Genomic DNA, 24,272 nt, shown 5'->3' with positions numbered 1-24,272 from the left:
TCCCGGCGGCTAACGATTGCCGGGACCCATGGCTAATACCGGACATCACCGATTGCCATGTCTAAAATAAAAAAATAAAAAAATTTTTAAAGCATTTCCGGCAGCTGTCGGGCTGATCGCGACCACCAGGCTGAGATCCAGGCAGGAGCAGTGGAGCATCCATAACACTGATCAATGCTATGCTATGGCGAGGCATTGATAAGTGGCTGCAATCAATTTACTGCATATTATAGTCCCCTATGGGGGCTATAACATTGCTAAAAAAAAGGATGTAAAAAATAAAATAAATAAATAAAAAAAAAGTTAATAAATGTGATTTAACCCCCTTTTTTATTTTAGACTCGGCGATCAATGATGTCCGGTATTAGCCACGGGTCCCGCCTATCGTTAGCCGCCGGGACGACTCGCTATGATGCGGGGTCACCGCGTGACCCCACGTTATATCGCGGCCGCAGGGTGTACAGGTACGCCCTGCGTCCTTAACAGGTTAAGCAGCAGTTACCGCCACCAAATATGTCTTGTAGCTACATAAAAGTAAAAATCACCCCTTTTTCCATAAAAAAAAACTACGTAAATAAAAATAAATATAAACATATGTGGTATCGTCGTGTGCGTAAAACGGAAGCCACCAACATTTTTTTCCCCAATTTTGTCCCACAAATATATATTTATTTTGCCGTAGAGTTTTGGGTAAAATGACTGATGTCATTACATAGTAGAATTGGTGGCGCAAAAAAACAAGCCATCATATGGGTCTGTAGGTGCAAAATTGAAAGGGCTATGATTTATAAAAGGTGAGGAAAAAAACGAAAGTGCAATAATGGAAAAACGCCAAGTCCATAAGGGGTTAAAAGATTACATATTTTTCAAGAATTTAAATTTTTTCCCCTTTACTGTGGATGTTTACACAAGGTGCTCAGTAAAAGACAAACAGTGCAACTGTCCATGAGTTAGGCTGGGTTCACACTACGTTTTAAGCAATACGGGACTGTATAAGGCTGGGGGGAGTAAACACCGGGCGCTCCCGTATCCCAGCCGCATCCGGCCCGTATGTAATGCATTTCAGTGAGACAACTGGATTCAAATGCTGACTCTGGCAGGATCATTTTTACCCTGTATGCGTGTTTCCCATCGTACCTAAAACCGTGGTCTACCATGGTTTTAGGTCTGGTTAAAGCCGTATATGGTCCCCCCCAGCTGTATACGGTCCCATATTGCTTAAAGGAGTACTCCAGGATGGGAAAATTGCCCATCATACACTGCCGGCAGTAAAAAAAAAGAAAATAAAGAGGTACATACCTTCCGTCGCTCCTCCGTTAACCCGCTCCGATCTCTGCCGCGATCCTCTTCCTGGTCGCCGTTGGTCGGTGAGTCCTACTGCACTCAGCCAATGAACGGCCACAGCGAAGTCCCGCCTCGGCTGGCTATAGGCTGAGCGGCAGTGTGACGTTTTCGGCCCCGGCAGCAGGTGCTCCCATCCTGGAGTACTACTTTAAGATGTAGTGTGAACCCAGACTTATAAGTGAAGTTCCATTGTTTGGGTCTATAATTGTGACATCAGATCACATTTACTCCATTTACTTTTTCTCACAGAACTATGGAAATTTAACTTAAAGGGGTACTCCACTGCCCCAGCGCTCGGAACGTTTTGTTTGTGACGTCACGGCCACATCCCCTCAATGGAAGTCTAGGGGAAGTGGAGTACCCCTTTAAGTCTTCAGTAAAAGACCGGAACAGTACAACTGTCTGTTTGTTATAGAAAAACACAAAACTAAAAGTTATGGCTTAGAGGAAAACCAGGATCACAATTTATTAGTAATCACTGAAGAATTCCAGGGCGTTCCAAAGGGTTCACTTACATATTCATGCGGTTTACAAATTTCTTCATTTTTGGGGACAATTTGGCCAGTATAACAGTTTTCTTCTGACTGTAGGACAACTTATTTGTACTTTCAAAATAATTTTATAAACATTATAAAAACTTAGCAGAAAGTAGATTTTTGGCCAGGTAGTCCAGTGTACTAGAAATATTTTACATATAAAATATGGTATAGAAGAAAGAAAAGGATAGGTACCTACCTTAGTTCCCCTTCTCTCCCTTTCCAGCGAGATCCAGTCCTCCCACTACAAGGCTTTATTTTGGCCACAAAGTCCGCGCGGCACAAGTGCGTGAACATACCCTTACACAATACAATGCAATCTGCTAAATGCTGTGGATACTCCGTACAGTACTTCTCTATACCCTAAAAACATTAATCTAAGGCAGTGTTACCTAACTAGCCTGCTTCCAGCTGTTGCCAAAGTCTGGGCATGTTAGGAGTTTCAGATTTGCAACAGCTGGAGGCACATCAGTTGGAAACACGGATTTATGGCGACATCCAGACAACAGTACAATTTGATTGTAAAACTATAAATCTAAAAGGGGTACTCCAGATTAAAAGAAATTCAAAATTAACTGGTGCCAGAAAGTTCTATATAAAAATCTTAATCCTTCCAGTACTTATCAGCTGCTGTATGCGCCACAGGAAGTCGTGTAGTTCTTTCCAGTCTGACCTCTGTGCTCTCTGCGGAGCAGGAGAAAATCCCCATAGCAAACCTCTCCTGCTCTGGACAGTTCCTGACACGGACAGAGGTGGCAGCAGAGAGCACTGTGGTGAGACTGGAAAGAACTACACAACTTCCTGTGGAGCATACAGCAGCTGATAGGTAGTGGATGGATTAAGATTTTTATATACAAAGTAATTTAAAAAAACTTTTGAAACCAGTTGATTTAAACACAGTTTTCCAACAGAGTATCCTTTTAAGATTTTTTAATAGAAATAAATAACTTTCTGGCACCGGCTAATTTGAACATTTTTTTCTAATGTTTTTCTTCCTTTTAAATTAGGAGTTAAAAGGGGTACTCCGCTGCTCAGCATTTGGAACAAACTGTTCCAAACGCTGGAGCGGGGAAGTTTGTGCCATCAAGCTCCGCCCCCTCGTGACATCACGCCCCGCCCCCTCTATGCAAGTCTATGGGAGGGGGCGTGACGACTGTCACGCCCACTCCCATAGACTTGCATTGAGGGGGTGGGGCATGACGCCATGAGGGGCGGGGCTATGACATCGGCTCCAGCGTTTGGAACAGTTTGTTCCAAACGCTGAGCAGAGGAGTACCCCTTTAAGAAAGAGCAGCTGCAGAGTCAATGGAGAGCTTGTCTGATGCCATCAGCACTGAATGAACTTCAGCAGCTTGTCTTGTATCGTTAGGGTTCCAAAGACTTTGGCTCCGTCACCAAAAATCGCAGGGTTGCTCTGCAGCACTGTGACCAGAAATGTATCCTGGATTTTAATTAGATCCTATTCACTTACATTAGCTGTAATGCAGCCTGAGCCACGTGATATTTGACTGTTCAGTTCTAAGGTAAAACAGATCAACTGAAGAACTAAAATGTAACCAGTCATTACTTTGATGCTGCCTGAACCACAGGCCATCGGGACGGTCCCTGGTGGCCTTCCCTTCGCCCTTCAACCTAGACTGATATATCTTTCCCTAGACCAAAACAGGGAGAAATCTATCAAATCAAGGCTGGTGGAGTGGGGGGGGGGGAGCCACTAGGGACCGTGCCGAATGACTCGAGGTAGCATGAAAGTAATAGGTTCCCTTCCATTCCAAAATATGTTTTATTAAATAAAATTATAACATTACAATTTTTTATAAAATATAAAATAGCTGGCAATGTCTGCAGGTGTCCATAATGCTTCTAGGTGATACAAGCAGCTGATGCTTAGAACATAAGGTGAAAATGGAAGCAATTGGCAGAACAGTATAACACTTCAGGTCATCGAGGTACAATATTAAAGTAAGATAAATAACTATTTACAGAACAGATGCTGAACGTACCTTCTCCGGGGTGACCTAGTTTCCTTACATACGAAGGCATTTGAATGACAAAATTCCATCCTCACAACACATTTATTTCAATATTTCTGTAAGTAGGCCCTTAGCACGAGCATAGTGTTACACAGTTTCCTACACAATCACATCCAAAACGAATTCTAAAATTTCAAATTGTAAACATTCTCATATGTTGAAATATTAAAAACGTCTGCTAAAAATGCTCAAGTGTGGAGCGAAACTGAAAACGGAAAAAAGAAAAAAAAAAAAATTAACAACAGTGTGGTGAGAAAGCTACGTGTACAGAAATAGGTTTAATAAAATACTAGGGAGGAGAAAATTGACTTTAAGAGAACATTAAAAAGAGAAATGATCATGTGACTTATCACTAGTTAAAAAAAAAAAAAAAACAAAAAAAAACAACGTAATATACTGAAATCCTACGTTAAAAAGAAATGTCGCCGGGTAAATACATCTTTGTTGACAAAGTAGGAGGTAGCATGGATGCACCAAGTTAGTGAGAAACGCAACTGAAATAAAGAGTTTTTTTTTTTTTCCTTACAACAAATAATTTCCAGTCCTATTTACACTTTTTCAGAAATATCGGTTAAACAATCCGCCCTCCATTTTTTTTTCTTTTTTTAAGTACAAAAGCATTGTGTATTAAAAACGAAACAAAAAACACATACGTTGTCTGTACAGAAACATTACCGATTGCCCTACGTCCAATGGAACAGTCTCAGAACTCCGCAGCTTATGGTAATACTTAATGCCCTAAAAATTAAGCAACAACGATTTCAGGAAATTGTCCTTGGATCTTGTAGAAAATGCACCGTATAAATATATTTCTGGTATGGATGATGGAGTTGTGTTTTTTTTTTCCAATCACATCTAACGAGTGGGGGAAATAAAAGGCATATACGCGAGGATTATGTCGGGCTTCGTATATGAAGCGAAGTGTAAAGATGGTGACATCTGCAGGAGTTCGCCCTAACGTTACGGCACATCAGTATTTGTTTTGTCCTTTGTACTATAAACAGGTATAAGCAACGTGGTCTTTAAAAAGGAGAAAAGAAGAGGAAAAAAAAAAAAAGGAAAAATTTTCTTTAAAAACACAAGAGAAAAATAGTCCAATGTACATCCAAATATAACCCATGTTTGTTTCGTATGGCTTCCGCTCTTATGAAGCCGCCTCGGTCATTATTAAGGAGAAGGTGGTCTCAGAGATTGAGGGGGTCTTCTTTAATAAAGGCTCTACTTCAACCATGCCCGCTCCTGTCCGTGGAAGATTTGCATTGACGATGTGACGCTGCAAGTGCTTTATCCAATCTTCTTGGACAGACAAAGGCCCTCGAAAGACGAGCCCACAGAACCTGTTCAAAGGGAATTTGAATAAAAATTTAAGTGTGACTTTAAATTCTAAAAGTGTCCAGTTGGTGAGGGATGACGATAGGGATCTTGGCCCATTATTGTGTTAGGAAGAAAATAGGGATCGACCTACTATCAGTTTGGCCGATATTATCAGCCGATATTCACGATTTTGGACGTTATAGGTATCGGCAATTACCTTGCCGATAATCCCCCGCCCACGCACCGCCCCGGCCAGAGACCACCGCCGCCCCATTGCCTCCCCCATCCCCGGTTTTATACTTACCTGTTCCCGGTGCCCGCGCTTCTTCTGGCTCCTGCGGCATCCTCTTGAGCTGTCACTGTGCGCACTGACTGTGACGTCACGTTGAGGACGTCACTCGTCATTGCGCAGCGCACAGCGTAACACAGGACGCCGCAGGAGCCAGCAGTAGCCCCGGACCCCGGGAACAGGAAATTATAAAGCCGGGGATGGGGGAGGCAATGGGGCAGCGGCGGTGGCGGTCTCTGGCCGGGGCAGGGCATTATCGGCAAGGTAATTGCCGATACCTATAACGTCCAAAATCGTGAATATCGGCTGATAATATCCGGGGCTACTTCTGGCTCCTGCGGCGTCCTGTGTTACGCTGTGCGCTGCGCAATGACGAGTGACGTCCTCAAAGCGACGTCACCGTCAGTGCGCACAGTGACAGCTCAGGAGGACGCCGCAGGAGCCAGAAGAAGCGCGGACCCCGGGAACAGGTAAATATAAAACCGGGGATGGGGGAGGCAATGGGGCCGGGGCAGCGCAGTGGTGGTGGGCGGTCGCGGTGATAAGACTCAGGAGGAACCCAGGACAGGCAGGGGGAGAGATGCACACACACACCCTTCAGCATTTCCTTCAGCATTTAGTTTTAATGATGGTGGCCATTTAATGGATCAAAAGGGGAGTCTACATAATCCCAGGTGACAGCCCTTTCCTCAGGCTCTACATGGGCTACCCTCTTTAGGGTATGTTCACACTACGGAATGTGAACGGAATCTCTGCTCGCAGAATTCCACAGGCGGAGATTCAGCCTGGCAGCCGACGACGGCGGTAGGACCGAGCGACACTGCGCCATCACCATTGTCAGCTATGCAGTACTCACGGACTTCCACGCAAAGAATGAACATGTTCTTTCTTTGCGCGGAACAATTTCAGCGGCGGAATTGTCCGCCAATGAAATTCCGCAGTGTGAGCGGGTCTCGCGGAGACCCATTCACACTAATGTTAAGTTCACGCCGCGGAATTCCGTAGTGTGAACATACCCTTAGACAGATTGCCCACGTAGATTACTAAGTGCAGATTTTAGGAAGCATGTCTTTCGGAAGAATGAGGCTAATCTGCCTGAAAAACCTTAGCAAAAAGAGCAAAATAAGCAGCGGGGGCACCTCAGACTTTTGCTGCATAAGTAACATATACAGTGGGAACACTCTTTAACCTCTCACTTCTCCACGTGATAGTTTTGGGTTTTACATGGTTAGCAAATTAGGAAAATGACAATGAAACTTTAATGGGCTACTCCGGTGGAAAACAATTTTTTTCATATTAACTGGCTCCAGAAAGTTAAACAGATTTGTAAATTACTTCTATTAAAAAATCTTAATCCTTGCAGTACTTAACAGCTGCTGTATACAGAGAAAGTTGAGTTGTTCTTTTCTGTCTGACCACAGTGCTCTCTGTTGACACCTCTGTCCATGTCAGAAATGGTCTGAAGCAGGAGAGGTTTGCTATGGGGATTTGACAGTTCCTGACATGGACAGAGGTGTCAGCAGAGAGCACTGTGGTCAGACAGAAAGGAAATTCAAAAAGAAAAGAACTTCCTCTTTAGTATACAGCAGCTGATAAGTACTGGAAGGATTAAGATTTTTAAATAGAAGTAATTTACAAATTTTTGTTTGTTTCTGGCACCAGCTGATTTAAAAAAAGATAAAATAAAAGGTTTCCAGTGGAGTACCCCTTTAACATCCCTGTGGGCACGCATTGTCGCATGTAATATATAGTTCCCTTTAAGCTTTTCCTGGTTATTTTAGATGCCACATCCATTTTCTGACTCAACTTCCTCTGTAGTATACAGCAGCTGCTAAGTACTGGAAGGATTAAGATTTTTTTTATAGAAGTAACTTGCAAATCTGTTTAAACTTTCTGGAGCCAGTAGATATGAAATTGTTTTCCACTAGAGTACCCCTTTAACTTCATCTATTAATTTACTTAGAAGAACAAATACCCTAGCTGACACTTATTTTGTTCATTCAACTCATGGAATGACAAATGTTTGCTAGGATATTATATAGGCGACAGCCATCTTTAAAAAAATAAAAAATAAATTTCCTCCCAACATTCACAAAGAGCACTTATTTTACACTTCCTAAATATAGCAACAAGATCTTCCAGATTATCAGAGTGATGTAATTTCTTTTTCCTAAACTAAATTCACAAGACTCGCAAAGACAAAAACAACCAACAAACCTGCATCTCAAGACATAAACTTCCTCGGTGCTGTGTGGCAATGGCAATACTTTCTTCTTGCTCCCAGATCTCGATCGGGACTTCTTTTGCTTGCAATCTAATACTAATGTACAAAGACAACGTATCATCAGACGGCTCATAGGGCTGCTGTAAAATACCACACATTATACAGGGACGATCATCTGTCCATTCATTTCTGCATTTATATAAGTTTATGAAATCATATATCACGTTATCCTTGATCAGCTACCTTAAATGGGAATTTCGGCTTTATACATCTTATTCCCGCCGCTGGGATAACCGCGATCTCTGTGCAGCCGCCCGGCATTCTGTGCCGGACGCTGCCTCCGAAACATCACGGCCACGTCCCCTCGTGATGTCACACCACGCCCCCAGTGGGTGTAACGGCCGTCCCATACACATGAATGGAGGGGGCGTGGGGTGACATCATGAGGGTCGTGGCCGTGACGTCACATCTCAGAGGCAGCACCCTGCACAGAATGCCAGGGGCTGCACAGAGATTGCGGGGGTCAAAGCGGCGGGACCCCTGGGATAATACATCTTATTCCCTATTCATTGGATAGAGGATAAAAATGTATAAAGTCGGAATACCTCTTTAAGTGGGTGCACTGCTTGTAAGCCCCAATGATCAGCAGTAAGGGCAAGTTATAATGTTGCAGTATTGCATGCAGATGCAACGGCACCATATGTAGTCGTGGCAACAGCACCCAGTTACGATCTCATCTGCATATGGGAAATGCAATGTTGCCTTATAGCTAGTATATAGCGACTCAGTGTAGCAGCTCTTAGAGTCTCTGTATCCTCACGGATTGCCCAGATACTGTAGTACAGTATACATTAAAGGGGTACCCAAGCCCCAACACATCTTATCCCCTATCCAAAGGATAGGGGATAAGATGTCTGACCGCGGGGGTCCTGCCGTTGGGGACCCCCCGCAATCTCGCATTCAGCACCCACATCTTTGAGCTGTACGCCGCGCTGCCAGCTCACAAACTGCCGGGTGCCGACCACGGGGCCGGAGTATCGTGACGTCACAGCTCCACCCCATGTGACGTCAGCCCCCGCTATGCAAGTCTATGGGAGGGGGCGTGACGGCAGTCACGCCCCCTCCCATAGACTTGTATAGCGGGGGGGCGACGTCACACGGGGGCAGAGTCGTGACGTCACGATACTCCCCTTTGGATAGGGGATAAGATGTCTTAGGGCCGGAATACCCCTTTAAAGGGGTTATCCGGTGTTTTATAAAAAAAAATAATTTGGTGCTGGGGCGGTCAGAAAAAAAAAAAAATAATTACCAAGCCCTAGTGATAGCTTCTGAGACAAGTGCTCGATGCAGGACTTGCTGTCTCAGCCAATCACTGCCCAAGACGAGACACTGCTGAGGTAATTGTGTGGCTGGGCTGGCAGGACCTGCATGGACAAGTGTCTCTAAGCCTTACAGATCACCGCTCGTCTCTGAAGCAGAGAGAAGTCCCTAGATGTGGACAGAGAGGAATGAGAGCTACACAAAGCCAGAGCGAGGTATCAGCACCTTATTATTAAACACTGGATAACCCCACTAAAATTCATATTAATTCATGTATAATCAGTTGTATTTTATTGTGTTTTATACAACATCAATGTTTGCATGACATTTAGGCAGATTCATCCATGTGTTTCTGATGCAGATTTTGAGCAAAAGCCAGACACAAATGCAAAAGAAGCTGGAAATATAAACGGACTTACACTTTCCATTCCTGCTGAATCCACTTTTTGCTTTGTCTCAAGGGGAGGAAAAAAAAAAAAAACACAAAATAAATGAACAAATACTACACCAAAAAGTGCATGCGTGTTTTTTTTGCCTTAGGGCGTGTTCACACGGCAGAATTTCCAAGTGGAATCCGGCAGAAAAATTCCGCTCCGAAATTCTGTTGCAGCAGAATCCATTTGCTTTTAATAGGATACAAGTTCACTGTATACACTGCAGGAATTCTGCAGCAGATACACCTGTCGTGGAAATTCTGATTCCTTCCTGGGTTTTCTGGGCAGACATTCCACAAATTTTCAACCATGTGAACAAGACCTTAGGGTATATTTTGGGAGGGGGGGGGGGGGGGGGTTGGTTGGGTTGGGGTGGTGGCACAGAAATACATCCTTATCCTTGTACGCATCTTCTGCAGTACACTATTAAGCTGAAGATTGTTCTGTATTGTATATATCATCTGTTCAGCTCCTCCTGCTCTATAACATGTTACCTGCAGATTGTACTGTATTGTATATATCATCGGCTCAGCTCCTCCTGCTCTATAACATGTTACCTGCAGATTGTACTGTATTGTATATATCATCTGCTCAGCTCCTCCTGCTCTATAACATGTTACCTGCAGATTGTACTGTATTGTATATATCATCTGCTCAGCTCCTCCTGCTCTATAACATGATACCTGCAGATTGTACTGTATTGTATATATCAACTTCTCAGCTCCTCCTGCCCTGTAACATGATACCTGCAGATTGTACTGTATTGTGTATATCATCTGCTCAGCTCCTCCTGCTCTATAACATGATACCTGCAGATTGTACTGTATTGTATATATCATCTGCTCAGCTCCTCCTGCTCTATAACATGTTACCTGCAGATTGTACTGTATTGTATATATCATTGGCTCAGCTCCTCCTGCTCTATAACATGTTACCTGCAGATTGTACTGTATTGTATATATCATCTGCTCAGCTCCTCCTGCTCTATAACATGATACCTGCAGATTGTACTGTATTGTATATATCATCTGCTCAGCTCCTCCTGCTCTATAACATGATACCTGCAGATTGTACTGTATTGTATATATCAACTGCTCAGCTCCTCCTGCCCTATAACATGATACCTGCAGATTGTACTGTATTGTGTATATCATCTGCTCAGCTCCTCCTGCTCTATAACATGATACCTGCAGATTGTACTGTATTGTATATATCATCTGCTCAGCTCCTCCTGCTCTATAACATGATACCTGCAGATTGTACTGTATTGTATATATCATCGGCTCAGCTCCTCCTGCTCTATAACATGTTACCTGCAGATTGTACTGTATTGTATATATCATCGGCTCAGCTCCTCCTGCTCTATAACATGTTACCTGCAGATTGTACTGTATTGTATATATCATCTGCTCAGCTCCTCCTGCTCTATAACATGATACCTGCAGATTGTACTGTATTGTATATATCATCTGCTCAGCTCCTCCTGCTCTATAACATGATACCTGCAGATTGTACTGTATTGTATATATCAACTGCTCAGCTCCTCCTGCCCTATAACATGATACCTGCAGATTGTACTGTATTGTGTATATCATCTGCTCAGCTCCACCTGCTCTATAACATGATACCTGCAGATTGTACTGTATTGTATATATCATCTGCTCAGCTCCTCCTGCTCTATAACATGATACCTGCAGATTGTACTGTATTGTATATATCATCTGCTCAGCTCCTCCTGATCTATAACATGATACCTGCAGATTGTACTGTATTGTATATATCATCTGCTCAGCTCCTCCTGATCTATAACATGATACCTGCAGATTGTACTGTATTGTATATATCATCTGCTCAGCTCCCCCTGCTCTATAACATGATACCGGCAGATTGTACTGTATTGTATATATCATCTGCTCAGCTCCTCCTGCTCTATAACATGATACCTGCAGATTGTACTGTATTGTATATATCATCTGCTCAGCTCCTCCTGATCTATAACATGATACCTGCAGATTGTACTGTATTGTATATATCATCTGCTCAGCTCCTCCTGATCTATAACATGATACCTGCAGATTGTACTGTATTGTATATATCATCTGCTCAGCTCCTCCTGATCTATAACATGTTACCTGCAGATTGTACTGTATTGTATATATCATCTGCTCAGCTCCCCCTGCTCTATAACATGATACCGGCAGATTGTACTGTATTGTATATATCATCTGCTCAGCTCCTCCTGCTCTATAACATGTTACCTGCAGATTGTAATGTATTGTATATATCATCTGCTCAGCTCCTCCTGCTCTATAACATGTTACCTGCAGATTGTACTGTATTGTATATATCATCTGCTCAGCTCCTCCTCCTCTATAACATGTTACCTGCCGATTGTACTGTATTGTATATATCATCTGCTCAGCTCCTCCTGCTCTATAACATGTTACCTGCAGATTGTACTGTATTGTATATATCATCTGCCCAGGTCCTCCTGCTCTATAACATGATACCTGCAGATTGTACTGTATTGTATATAGCATCTGCTCAGCTCCTCCTGCTCTATAACATGATACCTGCAGATTGTACTGTATTGTATATATCATCTGCTCAGCTCCTCCTGCTCTATAACATGATACCTGCAGATTGTACTGTATTGTATATATCATCTGCTCAGCTCCTCCTGATCTATAACATGATACCTGCAGATTGTACTGTATTGTATATATCATCTGCTCAGCTCCTCCTGATCTATAACATGATACCTGCAGATTGTACTGTATTGTATATATCATCTGCTCAGCTCCCCCTGCTCTATAACATGATACCGGCAGATTGTACTGTATTGTATATATCATCTGCTCAGCTCCTCCTGCTCTATAACATGATACCTGCAGATTGTACTGTATTGTATATATCATCTGCTCAGCTCCTCCTGATCTATAACATGATACCTGCAGATTGTACTGTATTGTATATATCATCTGCTCAGCTCCTCCTGATCTATAACATGATACCTGCAGATTGTACTGTATTGTATATATCATCTGCTCAGCTCCTCCTGCTCTATAACATGTTACCTGCAGATTGTACTGTATTGTATATATCATCTGCTCAGCTCCCCCTGCTCTATAACATGATACCGGCAGATTGTACTGTATTGTATATATCATCTGCTCAGCTCCTCCTGCTCTATAACATGTTACCTGCAGATTGTAATGTATTGTATATATCATCTGCTCAGCTCCTCCTGCTCTATAACATGTTACCTGCAGATTGTACTGTATTGTATATATCATCTGCTCAGCTCCTCCTCCTCTATAACATGTTACCTGCCGATTGTACTGTATTGTATATATCATCTGCTCAGCTCCTCCTGCTCTATAACATGTTACCTGCAGATTGTACTGTATTGTATATATCATCTGCCCAGGTCCTCCTGCTCTATAACATGATACCTGCAGATTGTACTGTATTGTATATAGCATCTGCTCAGCTCCTCCTGCTCTATAACATGATACCTGCAGATTGTACTGTATATTCATGGCTCCCTTTAACAAGGGCTGACACATTCTAATGTTTATAGAAAAATGGTTGTATAGTATGCAAAGTAAAGAAAAGGCTGGGAAAATGATGACTTTTCTTATAAAGGCGTACCTGTTCCAGACAAAAGCCCAGCACTCTTCTTCCGTGAATACGCCCTCATATGGTTAGATAGGCTAACAGCACTTGAAAATGTTGTATTGCAATTCACGCAAGTCCTGTGTTTCGCAGACATACCTGTCAGGAATAAAATAGAAGCTCCAGATCTCACTCCAAAAGAAAAATCAATCACCAACATAGAATTAGTTAGTTAGGAATCATCCATGACAGTACCACTGGAGGAGGTTCATTTCACATGCTATAGGGATAAGAAACTCACAGAGGTTAAAAATAACCATTAAGAACACTGGATAAAAAAAATGATGTATATAAAAAGGGAACGAACATCTGCTGTCATAGAGGATTGCTAGAACCCAAAGTATTGGTGAGAACATCTATTTTCCCTAGTCCTCCTCTGGGAGAATACCAAGTAACCACCTTGGGACAGACTACTGTAAAACTTCTCCAGAAGGAGAGGTCCTCCATCGATAACCTGTCCAAGCAGTAATGCTTGATGAAAGTATCAAGACCAAGTGGCGCTCTGCAGATTTGATCGATGGAGGCGCTAGGGGACAAAGAATAGAATGTGCTTTCAGATATTGGTCTTGAAACTTCCAGATATGTCAATGCAATCTCCTTAAATCCAGGCTATGAAATGTACTCACCCGATGGGCCAAAACTGACTGTCACTATAGAGTCATCTTTCAGGATAACAAATAGATGTGAAAATCCTTTTGAGATATTATATAAATTAATGTATGAAAAATAACTTTCCAATAGCATGTTATTAAAAATATGCTTCTTTCTATTTAATTTTCCACTTTGAAAAAACGACCACTAGGGGTCTCCCTACCAGCCCTGGCCGCAAGCCTTTTCTTATAGATTTCTAAATCTAGAGTCCTAAATCTCAGACTGCAGCCAGGACACAGACAAGCTCGGACGTTACTTTATGACGGAAGATAGTAACGGGAGAAAGAGTGCATGCACTATGTCTTCCATTCAATCTCCTGTTACAATATAACGCCCATTATGACTAACGGGCGATAACGGGTTAAAACAGCTATTAGAAAAATCCCACAGACTATTATGGGATTTTCTAACGTATGTTAGGGATTTTCTAATGGCGGTTTAACCCCACGACCGCCTGCTATTTTATAACGGGTGTTCTATCACGGGTACTTTTCATAGTGTGAAAGCAGCCTTAGATAGTAGCCCTAGTGATTTCAAGAGACTATCAAGTGGACTGCCGAGAGAAAGAGTGCACATGCTTCTCCTTCCATGAAGACACACTTAGAGATGTCAGCAGAGAGCACTGTGGTCATGATGTCAGCAGAGAGCACTGTGTTCCAAAAAGAAAATAATTTCCTCTGTAGTATTCAGCAGCTAATAAGTACTGGAAGGATTAAGATTTTTTAATAGAAGTAATTTATAAATCTGTTTAACTTTCTGGCACCAGTTGATTTAAAAAAAATTAAAAAAATAAATAAAGTTTTCCACCGGAGTACCCCTTTAACTTTCTGGAGCCAGTTTTTCACTGGAATACACCTTTAAGAGAAAAGTTTTTCAGAAATATTCTTCAAGAAAACATCCTAAAACTTCTAGAAATAATGGTGGCCATTTCGGTCGAATGGGGGATGGGACATTACTCCTATTCCTGGAGAGAAAACCAAATGGTTTGTATCTTACCATTATAAATCTCAAGCCACTTGACAGGTTTGTAACAATATAGTCCAGTGTTTCCCAACCAGGGTGCCTCCAGGTGTTGCAAAACTACAACTCCCAGCATGCTCGAACAGCTTATGGACTGATATAGTCCATAAAGCCCACAAGTCCATTGAATGTTGACTATAGACTATCAGGCTACCTATAACCATATTCGAATTCATTCTCTGGACCAAAAACTGCGCCATTTTGCTGTGGAGCTTTGGGAACACATTTATCACTTCTAGTTTACAGCTCTTCCATTCTACCTATCCTTGGCTCCAAGATAAATATTGGATAAATACTGTTCCCTATTAGAGATCGACCGATATCAGGTTTTTTTCTAGGGCCGATACCGATACTCTGTGGAGGTTAGGGCCGATAGCTGATAACTTCTGCAGATATTCCGGTATAAGTTAACGGCTATTTATCTCCCGGCGACACCGCTGCAGATCATTGATTTAAATGCCAGAATTCAGAAGCTCGGTTGGATCATAAAAGTCAGAAAGTCCCATCTCCAGCCGGCCACACACAAGGTCTTTTTGGAGGTTGTTCTAGATTCAGGGAAACAGATGATCTTTCTACCACTCCTGTTCTAAAAGAACTGGTTATCAATAAGAGCTTCCATGTGAGTCTTAGGATCTCTCTTTAGTCTCAACCACCAGGAAGAGAGTTCTCTTTTTTTTGTGGCTAATTGAAGAAAATCTGAGTAAGGACAACTAGCGGCATCAGTCTTTCTCCAGTACGGTCACCACAGATGCAAATCTGTCCTGAGAACTTTATACAGTATGGCCGGCTAAATGCAGCAATAAAATTTGTCCACGGGTCTCCTATCCTTGTCTATTCGGACAACCTGTTCACGATTGCAGTGCTATGTCACGAGGGGTCCTCCATTTTAAGAACTGTCCAGAGTAGGAGAAAATCCCTATAGCAAACATATACTGCTCTGGTCAGTTCCTAAAATGGACAGAGATGTCAGCAGAGAGCACTGTGGTCATGATTTCAGCAGAGAGCTCTGTTTTCCAAAAAGAAAATAATTTCCTATGTAGTATTCAGCAGCTAATAAGTACTGGAAGGATTAAACATTTTTAATAGAAATAATTTACAAATCTGTTAAACTTTCTGGCACCAGTTGATTTAAAAATAAATAAAGTTTTCCACCGGAGTACCCCTTTAAACAGATTTGTAAATTACTTCTATTTAAAAATCTTAATCCTACCAGTACTTAGCTGCTGAAGTTGAGTTGTTCTTTTCTGTCTGACAACAGTGCTCTGTGCTGACACCTCTGTCTGTCTCAGGAACTGTCCAGAGTAGGAGCAAATCCCCACAGCAAACCTCTCCTGTCTGTCTCAGGAACTGCCCAGAGCAGCGGTGTCAGCAGAGAGCACTGTTGTCAGACAGAAAAGAACAACTCACCTTTGCCCCGTATACGGTTTTCTGACCGGACCTAAAACCGTGGTATAGAGAACCGCATACGGGGCAAAAATGAGCCGACCGGAGTCAAATGTTGAAATAAATGGGGTACCGGCCTGATCCGGCTGGGATACCGGAGCTGACGGTTTTTCGCTCCTCCCAATGGATCCGGCACCCGTAACACTACAAAAGTAGTGTGAACCCACCCTAACTTTTTAGTGCCAGTTGGGTGAAAACATTTTTTTTTCACTGGAATACCCCTTTAAAATCCTGGGACACTGAATTTAGGATCCAGGTGTTCTTTAAGATCTCTGGTTCTGGAAGAGATTTCTTCTTGTCTAATACCTTCTCTAGGATCCTCAGCGGATTGGCTGTATTTACTATAAAAGAAAACCATCTTATTGGTTGATTCAACCTTCGCTCCAGACATAAAATAATAGTCGGCGCTTTTCCCATTGGTTATCATAGCTTATTGGTCAAATACCTTGTATATTCCTCCCACTACCACATACCGGCATGTAGCTGATTGGTCCCTTTCCCATCATCAAGAATAATTCTGATTGGTTCATCCTGCTTACAGCAACAGATTACGTTACTATTCTCTGGCCGCCCATTGGCCGCCCCACCTCTTTGAAACTCTGACCCCTGCCCAGATGTTTTTGGCGCCCAAAAACACAGTTATATGTACCCACCATGTCTGTATTTCCCCAGCAATTGACAAAGAAGAAACATGCCTTCGAAACGCGTCTTGCCATTCATGTAAAAAGTTTAGTGTGTTAAATAAATACATTGATCCTTTTTTACATTGTCCAATCATAATTGTGCTATCCACAAGGCAGCGCCACCGCAGGATATTTTTTCCTTTTTATGCTTATCTTCTCTAGGATCCTGTCCAGGGCAGGCCTGAGGACATACTCACCTGAGAGTAGTATAGAGCAGGGTTTAGCTTTCCACCATCTACATCTTTAGCCATAAGCCTTTCGAGCTGTATTAGAGAAAAGGGAAAATCTTAAAAGGTTACTCTGCTCCCCAGCATCCGGAAGATTGAGTTCTGAACGCGGCTTCCGTGTCCACGCCCACCCCCTCGTGACGTCACGGCCTGCCCCCTCAATGAAAGTCTATGGGAAGGGGGCGCGACGGCCGTCGCGCCCCCTTCCAATAGACTTTCATTGAGGGGGCAGGACATGACGTCACATGACGGGGTGTGACGTCACGAGGGGGCAGGCGTGAACACAGAAGCCCGCACACAGCGTTCGGAAATCAATGTTCCGGACGCTGGGTAGCGGAGTAACCCTTTAAAGCTATTCTCCCCGACTCTGCCATGGAGACGCGTTTTATGTGTGGAGAGACCCATAGGACACATCTCCATGGCAACACACCTCCATCACGTGACGCACATGCTACTGCCGTTGCCAGCGGCGCTCCACTCAGGACCCATCCGCTTGGCAACACGCCTCCACCACATGACGCGCACGCTACTACCTTAGCAACGCGTCCGTGGTTACCTCCCTTTCCGCTCCCCGCTCTGGATACACAGTTCTGTCTCCGGAAGTGGGCAGCAAACCTTATATTCAGGCTTAATATTCATAATAATCGCTCCAGCAGCGCAAAGCAACTCACTTATGCTACTATTGTATTATATTAATCTTTGTCTTTTTTTTGATCATGTTTCTCTTACTCCCCACACCAGTGTAATCCTATGTGGCTCCTCCCCCTTATGTTTTGGCGCCCATTTCTAATGTATTTAAACTATGTATGTGTCACCATGTATTAACACGGATCTGAAGAAGTGGGCGCTGACCCCCGAAACGCATTATCCTGCTTGTACCTTTCTTCTTGTCTAATAAATTTACCCAGCGTGGTTTATAACTCTAACCTCCTGCCTGGTCATTTCTACTGCCATTTTGGACATCCTTTTCACTGGACCTCAGCAGCGCCTTCTCCAAAGGGGATTTTCCGCTTTCTGCTTCTACGTCTTCCACCAGGACGGGCTACACCTCTCGTGCACCCTGAGCTCAGCAGCGGTCTCCAGGTTCTAACCCATCTGTTGGTTGATATGGGAGTATTTTACTTGCCTCAGGTGAGTACCCACTACCTACGGGCACCGCAGGCCCATTCACTCCATGCTTTTTTCCAGCCAATCGTTCTTTATGGTATCACACTAGGCGCCCCTTGCTGGTCTCATCTTCCTTTTTTCTCCTCTTACAGTAAACCAGCCTGAAGGGATAGGATACCAGAGCCCCACCTGTGTCTCCTGGGTAAGCCTGAGTGCAAGGGTGAGTGATTGGAAGCGGGGAGCGGGACCTTAGCCACTCTAGTCCTTTAGCTTTTCCTCAAAGTGCAGAGGGAGAGAGGGGTTTTATGTAGCAGGGGACTGTAGAAAAGAGAAGGGGTCCCCCAATGAACCCCAGCTGAACATACACACCCCTACCCTATCACCCTAGAAGCCGCTATGATAGACCTGTCATACCCCATATAGCAGAGTTCCTATAGCATTAACCACCTCCAGTAGGGCTGTCATGGGGGATGTTTAGGGAAATAATTTCAAAAAAAAAAAAAAAGCATCAGGCACAGTCACAACTGAAGGTGCGACTACATAAGCTATTCGTATTCTAAGCTATTCGTACTCTAAGTAATGTGATCCTGCCGTAAATAGTACGCAGGCGTCTCCATGTTCAGGAATTGAATTAAAACTCTGGTTGACAATGTGGTAATTAAAGTGTTTTACCCACAAGACTGTAAAAAGGCGCAGCACTAAATGAGGATGCTGATGAAGACTGGGAGAGAAGGTGGTATAACATTCCAGCAAACAGCTGTGAGACAAAACATTTTATTCTAAGCCTTTTATGTTCATTACTCTGGATGCGCAACCAATAATGAAAGTTAATGATTTGAAGTTTCTTGCAAAAATGTTTGTGCTAAACAAATTATCAACAAACTACCGAGATGCTTTCTTCTGCAAAGAGCAAAAAAAATAATTACTCAGTGCGCCCACTTACTATACAAACCACAGGAAATAAAAGCAACAAATAATTGTGGATGCACAAAAGGAACGTCCCTAAACACTAACATGGGGCAGGGCAACTATATGGAGGAAGACAATGTTGGAGCGCCTTCACTGCGGCAGACAATGTCTGGACTAGATACAGAACGTATAAATGTAAAAGGGTATTCCAGCCTCTTTTAAAAAAAAACAATATGCTGCTGAGGGGGAGGAACATATATATAAAAATAAATAAATAAATAAATAAAAAGCTATACTTACCCACATACAGCTCCTGTTTGCCTCCATCCGGTCGCCTGATCTTTCTTCTTCCGATAGGAGCGCTTGAACAGGGCTTGCCCCCTCAACTATTCACTGGCCAATTCAGGACACCTCAGCGGCCAGGTCCTGCGCACTTTCGGAAGGCGGAAGAAGAGATATGATCAGGGGACCAAATGGAAGCGACCGTGAGCTGTGGGGCATCAGGTCAGGCCGAGGAAGAATTTTTTTTCTCTATTCCCCACCTAACAGGTTATTATTTTTATATTTTTTAAAGAGGCTGGAATACCCCTTTAAAAGAGTACTGCAGCCATAGACACTTATCCTCTATTTGCAGGATAGGAGATAAGTGTCTGATCACGGGGGTCAAACCAACGGGGAGCGGCACTGCCGCGGCTCATGCTCGTGTGGCCGACCTCATTGGTGGGTCCGAACACTGGGACCCCCCGGGATCTCCTATACAGGGCCCCGCGGCTCTCCCCATGCAGGACGTGTTGAGACGCCTCCTCCATGTAGGTCTATGGGGAAGGCAGAGATGCAGTGTTCATGCTTCCCCCCTTCCATAGAGCTGAATAGAGGGGGGGATGCATGAACGCTGCATCTCCGCCTTCCCCATAGACCTACCTGGAGGAGGCGTCTCAACACGTCCTGCATGGGGAGAGCCACGGGGACCTGTACAGGAGATCCCGGGGGGTCCCAGTGTTCGGCCCAACCACGATCAGACACTTATCCTGCGGAAAGGGGATAAGGGGTATTGGGCTGCAGTTCTCCTTTAAGTGAACCTGTCCCACTGAATATGATGTTCGATCTGCAGGCATCATGTTATAGAGAGAAGCTGAGATGACTGATAGTTTTGTGACAAAAGATTCAGTATTACTTGTAATTAGCTGATTTCAGTCTCTGCTTATTCTGTGCTAAGTAGTCCAGTCGGCAGTATTAATAGTATCTCTGCCCATAATACAAGGAAGGATGTCAACCACTGAGTAGGACCGCCTACTGGACTCCTTAGCCATAATAAGCAGAGATTTAGATCAATTACAAGTAATATAGTTTTGAGATATTATTAAGTAAATCTTGCAATTTATTGACCTACTAGCTGAGGCCCGGTTTTTCCTTCCTAATCCTTGTTGGGGAGGAAAATAAACAAAGGAGGAAGCTTTTGACTTCATAACCCGACCTCATATATTGTTGTCATATCCCGTCCTCACATCCCATCCTCATATCCCGACGTCCTAACTAGACCTCCTATCCCGACCTCCCATCCTGTCCTCATATTCCGACCTGTAATATGTGACCAGGTATTGAAATATCTCCAGCCGTACGGAAGTTATGTGGGAACATACATTTTCCATTGATTTGCATGGGACTTTAAACAAAAACCCCGACCCTCACAAATGGGGGTAGTTAAGGGTTAAATTAACTATCCTATATTTTAAGTGGACATATAAGTAACATGTGACCAAGTATTATCGAAATATCTCCAGCCGTTTGGAAGTTATGCAGTAACATATATTTCCCATAGACTTGTATGGGACTTTAAACATAAACCCCGCCCCTGGCAAATGGGGGTGAGTAAGGGTTAAATCACCTATCCTATGTTTGTTGTTGACATATAAGTAACATGTGATCAAGTTTCATGTTAATATCTTTAGCAGTTTGGAAGTTTTTGTGGAACATACATACACACACGTTGAGATATATATATATATATATATATATATATATATATATATATAGATAGATAGATAGATAGATAGATAGATAGATAGATAGATAGATATATATATATATGTCAGCTCATCTTGGGGGTGCAGTGGCCGCATTCCATGTAATAATGTGCAGATACTTCTACAGCCCACAATGCTTAAAGATATAGATCAATCAACAAAAGGTTATACTGAAGATTTCCCCATAAAACTATATATTAATCTGCTCAGTTACTCTTTCTATATAACAATGTTCACAATCCACCAACCATATGTTTAGTAAGTCATCTAAATGTCATAGAGGAGATCTTCCTTTTACAAGTCCCCTCCTTTCATACAGTCAATCCCCTGTTCGTTGACTGAATATGAAATGGAGGGATTGGATATGAAATTGGGAGAAATTAGCTTAATGCCTCTCCCCATTTCATAGAGCCATTCCCAACATTTCATATTATAAAATTAGGGGAATGTCTATATGAGATTGGGCATAAAATGGAGGGGGGTTATGGTCAGGATATTGGGCAGGGTATTTTACAACTTGTTTAATATATCGCAATCGTATATCGAAGTTGCAATAATAACCTCCATAATTGCATTCGCACATTTTCCCCATATTGTGCAGCCCAAGCTCTATTTTTGTTTTCAAACACCATAGAACTCAAACTGATGTCCCAATTGTAACCCAGAGGGATCCATCAGGACTGGTTCTGTCTTACTAGTCTTCACTCCATCATTACAAGGACACCAGATCTCCATTCTTACCTGACTGTAAAGCGAAGTCCATGCCTCTATGGGAATTGCACATGAGGGAACAGTCTTCATTGAGCGGATGAAGGCATTTCTGGATGAACCTCTTTCTTGCCGTTTGATTGACCTTTTGAGAATATTCCATGTTCTTTTCGTCACCTGATTTTTTCAATTTAAGTAGTTCGATTAAGGAGAGCGGTTTATCCTTCTCGCCGTGTGCGCCTGTCTCCTCGCACTCACCCAGGAGGACACCTTCCTCCATCTGCCCACATACAGTATCAGTTTTTAGGCCATTGCGGTGTGCTTCATGGTGTACAGCATTGGACTTTGAGTCATTAATGGAAGTTTTGTGAGAGGAGTAAGGCCTGTGGACAGTGCGCCTATTGTTAAGAACTTTCAGAAGTTGCTCGTACTTCTCTTCATTTTGCAGCATTTCGTTCAGGACACAGATAGGCGATTTGTGCGCGTCCCATTTGTTTTTGCCAAGTCTTTTCAGGTGACCTCGGACGTGATTTGACAAACCGATTTTTGTATCAAACCAACCTCCACAGAGGGCGCAAGTGTGCTCCGAAGGACTCTCCGATTTCTCTACAACTGGAGGTTATAAAAAGAAAAAAAAGAATTAATTCTGAACCATAAATGGATACATGAAATATGTCATAAATTATAAATTAAAAAAAACACAATAGGAGCAATTTCAATTATTTTTCGTGCATTTTCACAGATAGCAATGTCGTCACCAGCACTAAAAACAATAGGTGGTAGATGATACTGGCCTCCCAAAAATTATGATACAGTAGACCTGACAATCAGAAGATAATTATGGCCTATAATACCAAAACAAGTTGTGATCTCTTCAGGTGCTAGTTATAAGCCACGGAACGATGTGGCATCGCACTCCACAGCTGAGCAAGCGATTCTCTGCATAGACTTCTATAGCAATAAGGTGGGATACGATTGACAATTGGGGAGTTCCACAAACGACCCGGCTTATAACTAGAAAGGAGGGAGACCCAATGCGATCAAAACTTTGGTCTGAGCAACAACAGGTCAAAAGATTCTTCATGGTCTATTCACACGTACAGTATTCTGCGTAGATTTGATGCACAGATTTGAAGCGCAGGATTTTCTGCTGCAGATTTCAATGTAAACTGAACGACTGAACACAGCTTAAAGGGGTACTCCGGGCCTAAGACATCTTATCCCCTATTCAAAGGATCGAGGATAAGAGGTCTGACTGCGGGGGGGGGGGTCCCGCCGCTGGGGACCCCCGCAATCTTCCATTCGGCACCCACCTCTGAGCTGCACGCCGCGCTGCCAGCTCACAAACTGCCGGGTGCCGACCACGGGGCCGGAGTATCGTGATGTCAAGGCTCCGCCCCTGCTATGCAAGTCTATGGGAGGGGTCACGCCCCCTCCCATAGACTTGCATAGCAGGGGCGGCTGGTGACGTCACACGGGGGCAGAGTCATGACGTGACAATACTCCAGCCCCGTGTTCGGCAGCCGGCTGTTTGTGAGCTGGCAGCGCGGCGTGCAGCTCAAAGAGGTGGGTGCCGAATGCAAGATTGAAGGGGTCCCTCAGACAACTTATCCTCTTATCCTTTGGCTAGGGGATAAGATGTCTTAGGGCTGGAGTACCCCTTTAAAATCCTGCACATCAAATCTGCGCAGAATACTGTACGTAAGAATAGAGCCTCAAAGAGGATCGGTCACTGGTTATAAGCTTCAAAACTACTGACGGCACTAAACAGAAGAACAGGCAGATTAGGGAGAAATACACCTCAGATTCTGGTTATTCAGGCTGCATGAATGAGAATATGTTTTCGTGTCCCTCTTCATATATGGTGTCCTTGGAGCTTCCCTGGTGCCACCTCAGCGATATAGGATGTAATTCTCATGTTCCTGAGAGGACGCTAGAGCGGTCATTTATATCTGAATGTAGTGGCACAGGAAACACTATGTACAGACCTATGGGCACCGCACATGAAGGGTCCTCAGTCATAAAACCTCTAGGACCACAACCCTTGCTATGTTTTCCCTCATCTTCCATCGTCTATATAGGGCTGTCAACTGCTTGGATGGCCTAAAAGCTGCCAACAAACTATTTTAAGGGAACTTTTCACCCTGACGGTGATGCCCTGCTGTACAGTAATAAGGAGAAACCAGTCATACATGAGAAGGTGTGGAGGGGAGGCACCTAAAGAATAAAGGAGGACTCCTCTCTAGCACCGGGTGTGCACTGTGGCATCACACGGGAAGTATTGCTAAAAAAAAAAATTCCAGATCGGGACAAGTGACAGAACTCTGC

General features: G+C 43.3%; 1 protein-coding gene across 6 annotated transcripts in view; it reads right to left on the bottom strand.

Annotated features, from left to right (window-relative positions):
• Positions 1–3,582: 3,582 nt before the first annotated feature.
• ZNF644 (zinc finger protein 644) overlaps positions 3,583–24,272 on the bottom strand; it is a 90,680-nt gene continuing 69,990 nt past the window's right edge. For 4 of the 6 annotated variants that reach the window (XM_056523175.1, XM_056523180.1, XM_056523176.1 and 1 more), the window contains 5 exons: positions 21,978–22,556; positions 13,149–13,271; positions 9,480–9,515; positions 7,734–7,836; positions 3,584–5,250 (listed from right to left, as the gene is read on the bottom strand). In XM_056523175.1, coding sequence (XP_056379150.1) covers positions 5,058–5,250; positions 7,734–7,836; positions 9,480–9,515; positions 13,149–13,271; positions 21,978–22,556 — 1,034 coding nt within the window. In that variant the 3' untranslated portion in view covers positions 3,584–5,057. Of the gene's footprint in view, positions 5,251–7,733; positions 7,837–9,479; positions 9,516–13,148; positions 13,272–21,977; positions 22,557–24,272 lie in introns of all 6 variants that reach the window. The other 2 variants (XM_056523177.1, XM_056523179.1) reach the window with 1 other exon arrangement.

Source organism: Hyla sarda, chromosome 6, assembly GCF_029499605.1.
Source record: "Hyla sarda isolate aHylSar1 chromosome 6, aHylSar1.hap1, whole genome shotgun sequence".
Taxonomy (NCBI): Eukaryota; Metazoa; Chordata; class Amphibia; order Anura; family Hylidae; genus Hyla; species Hyla sarda.
This window is presented reverse-complemented; position numbering and strand designations above follow the sequence as displayed.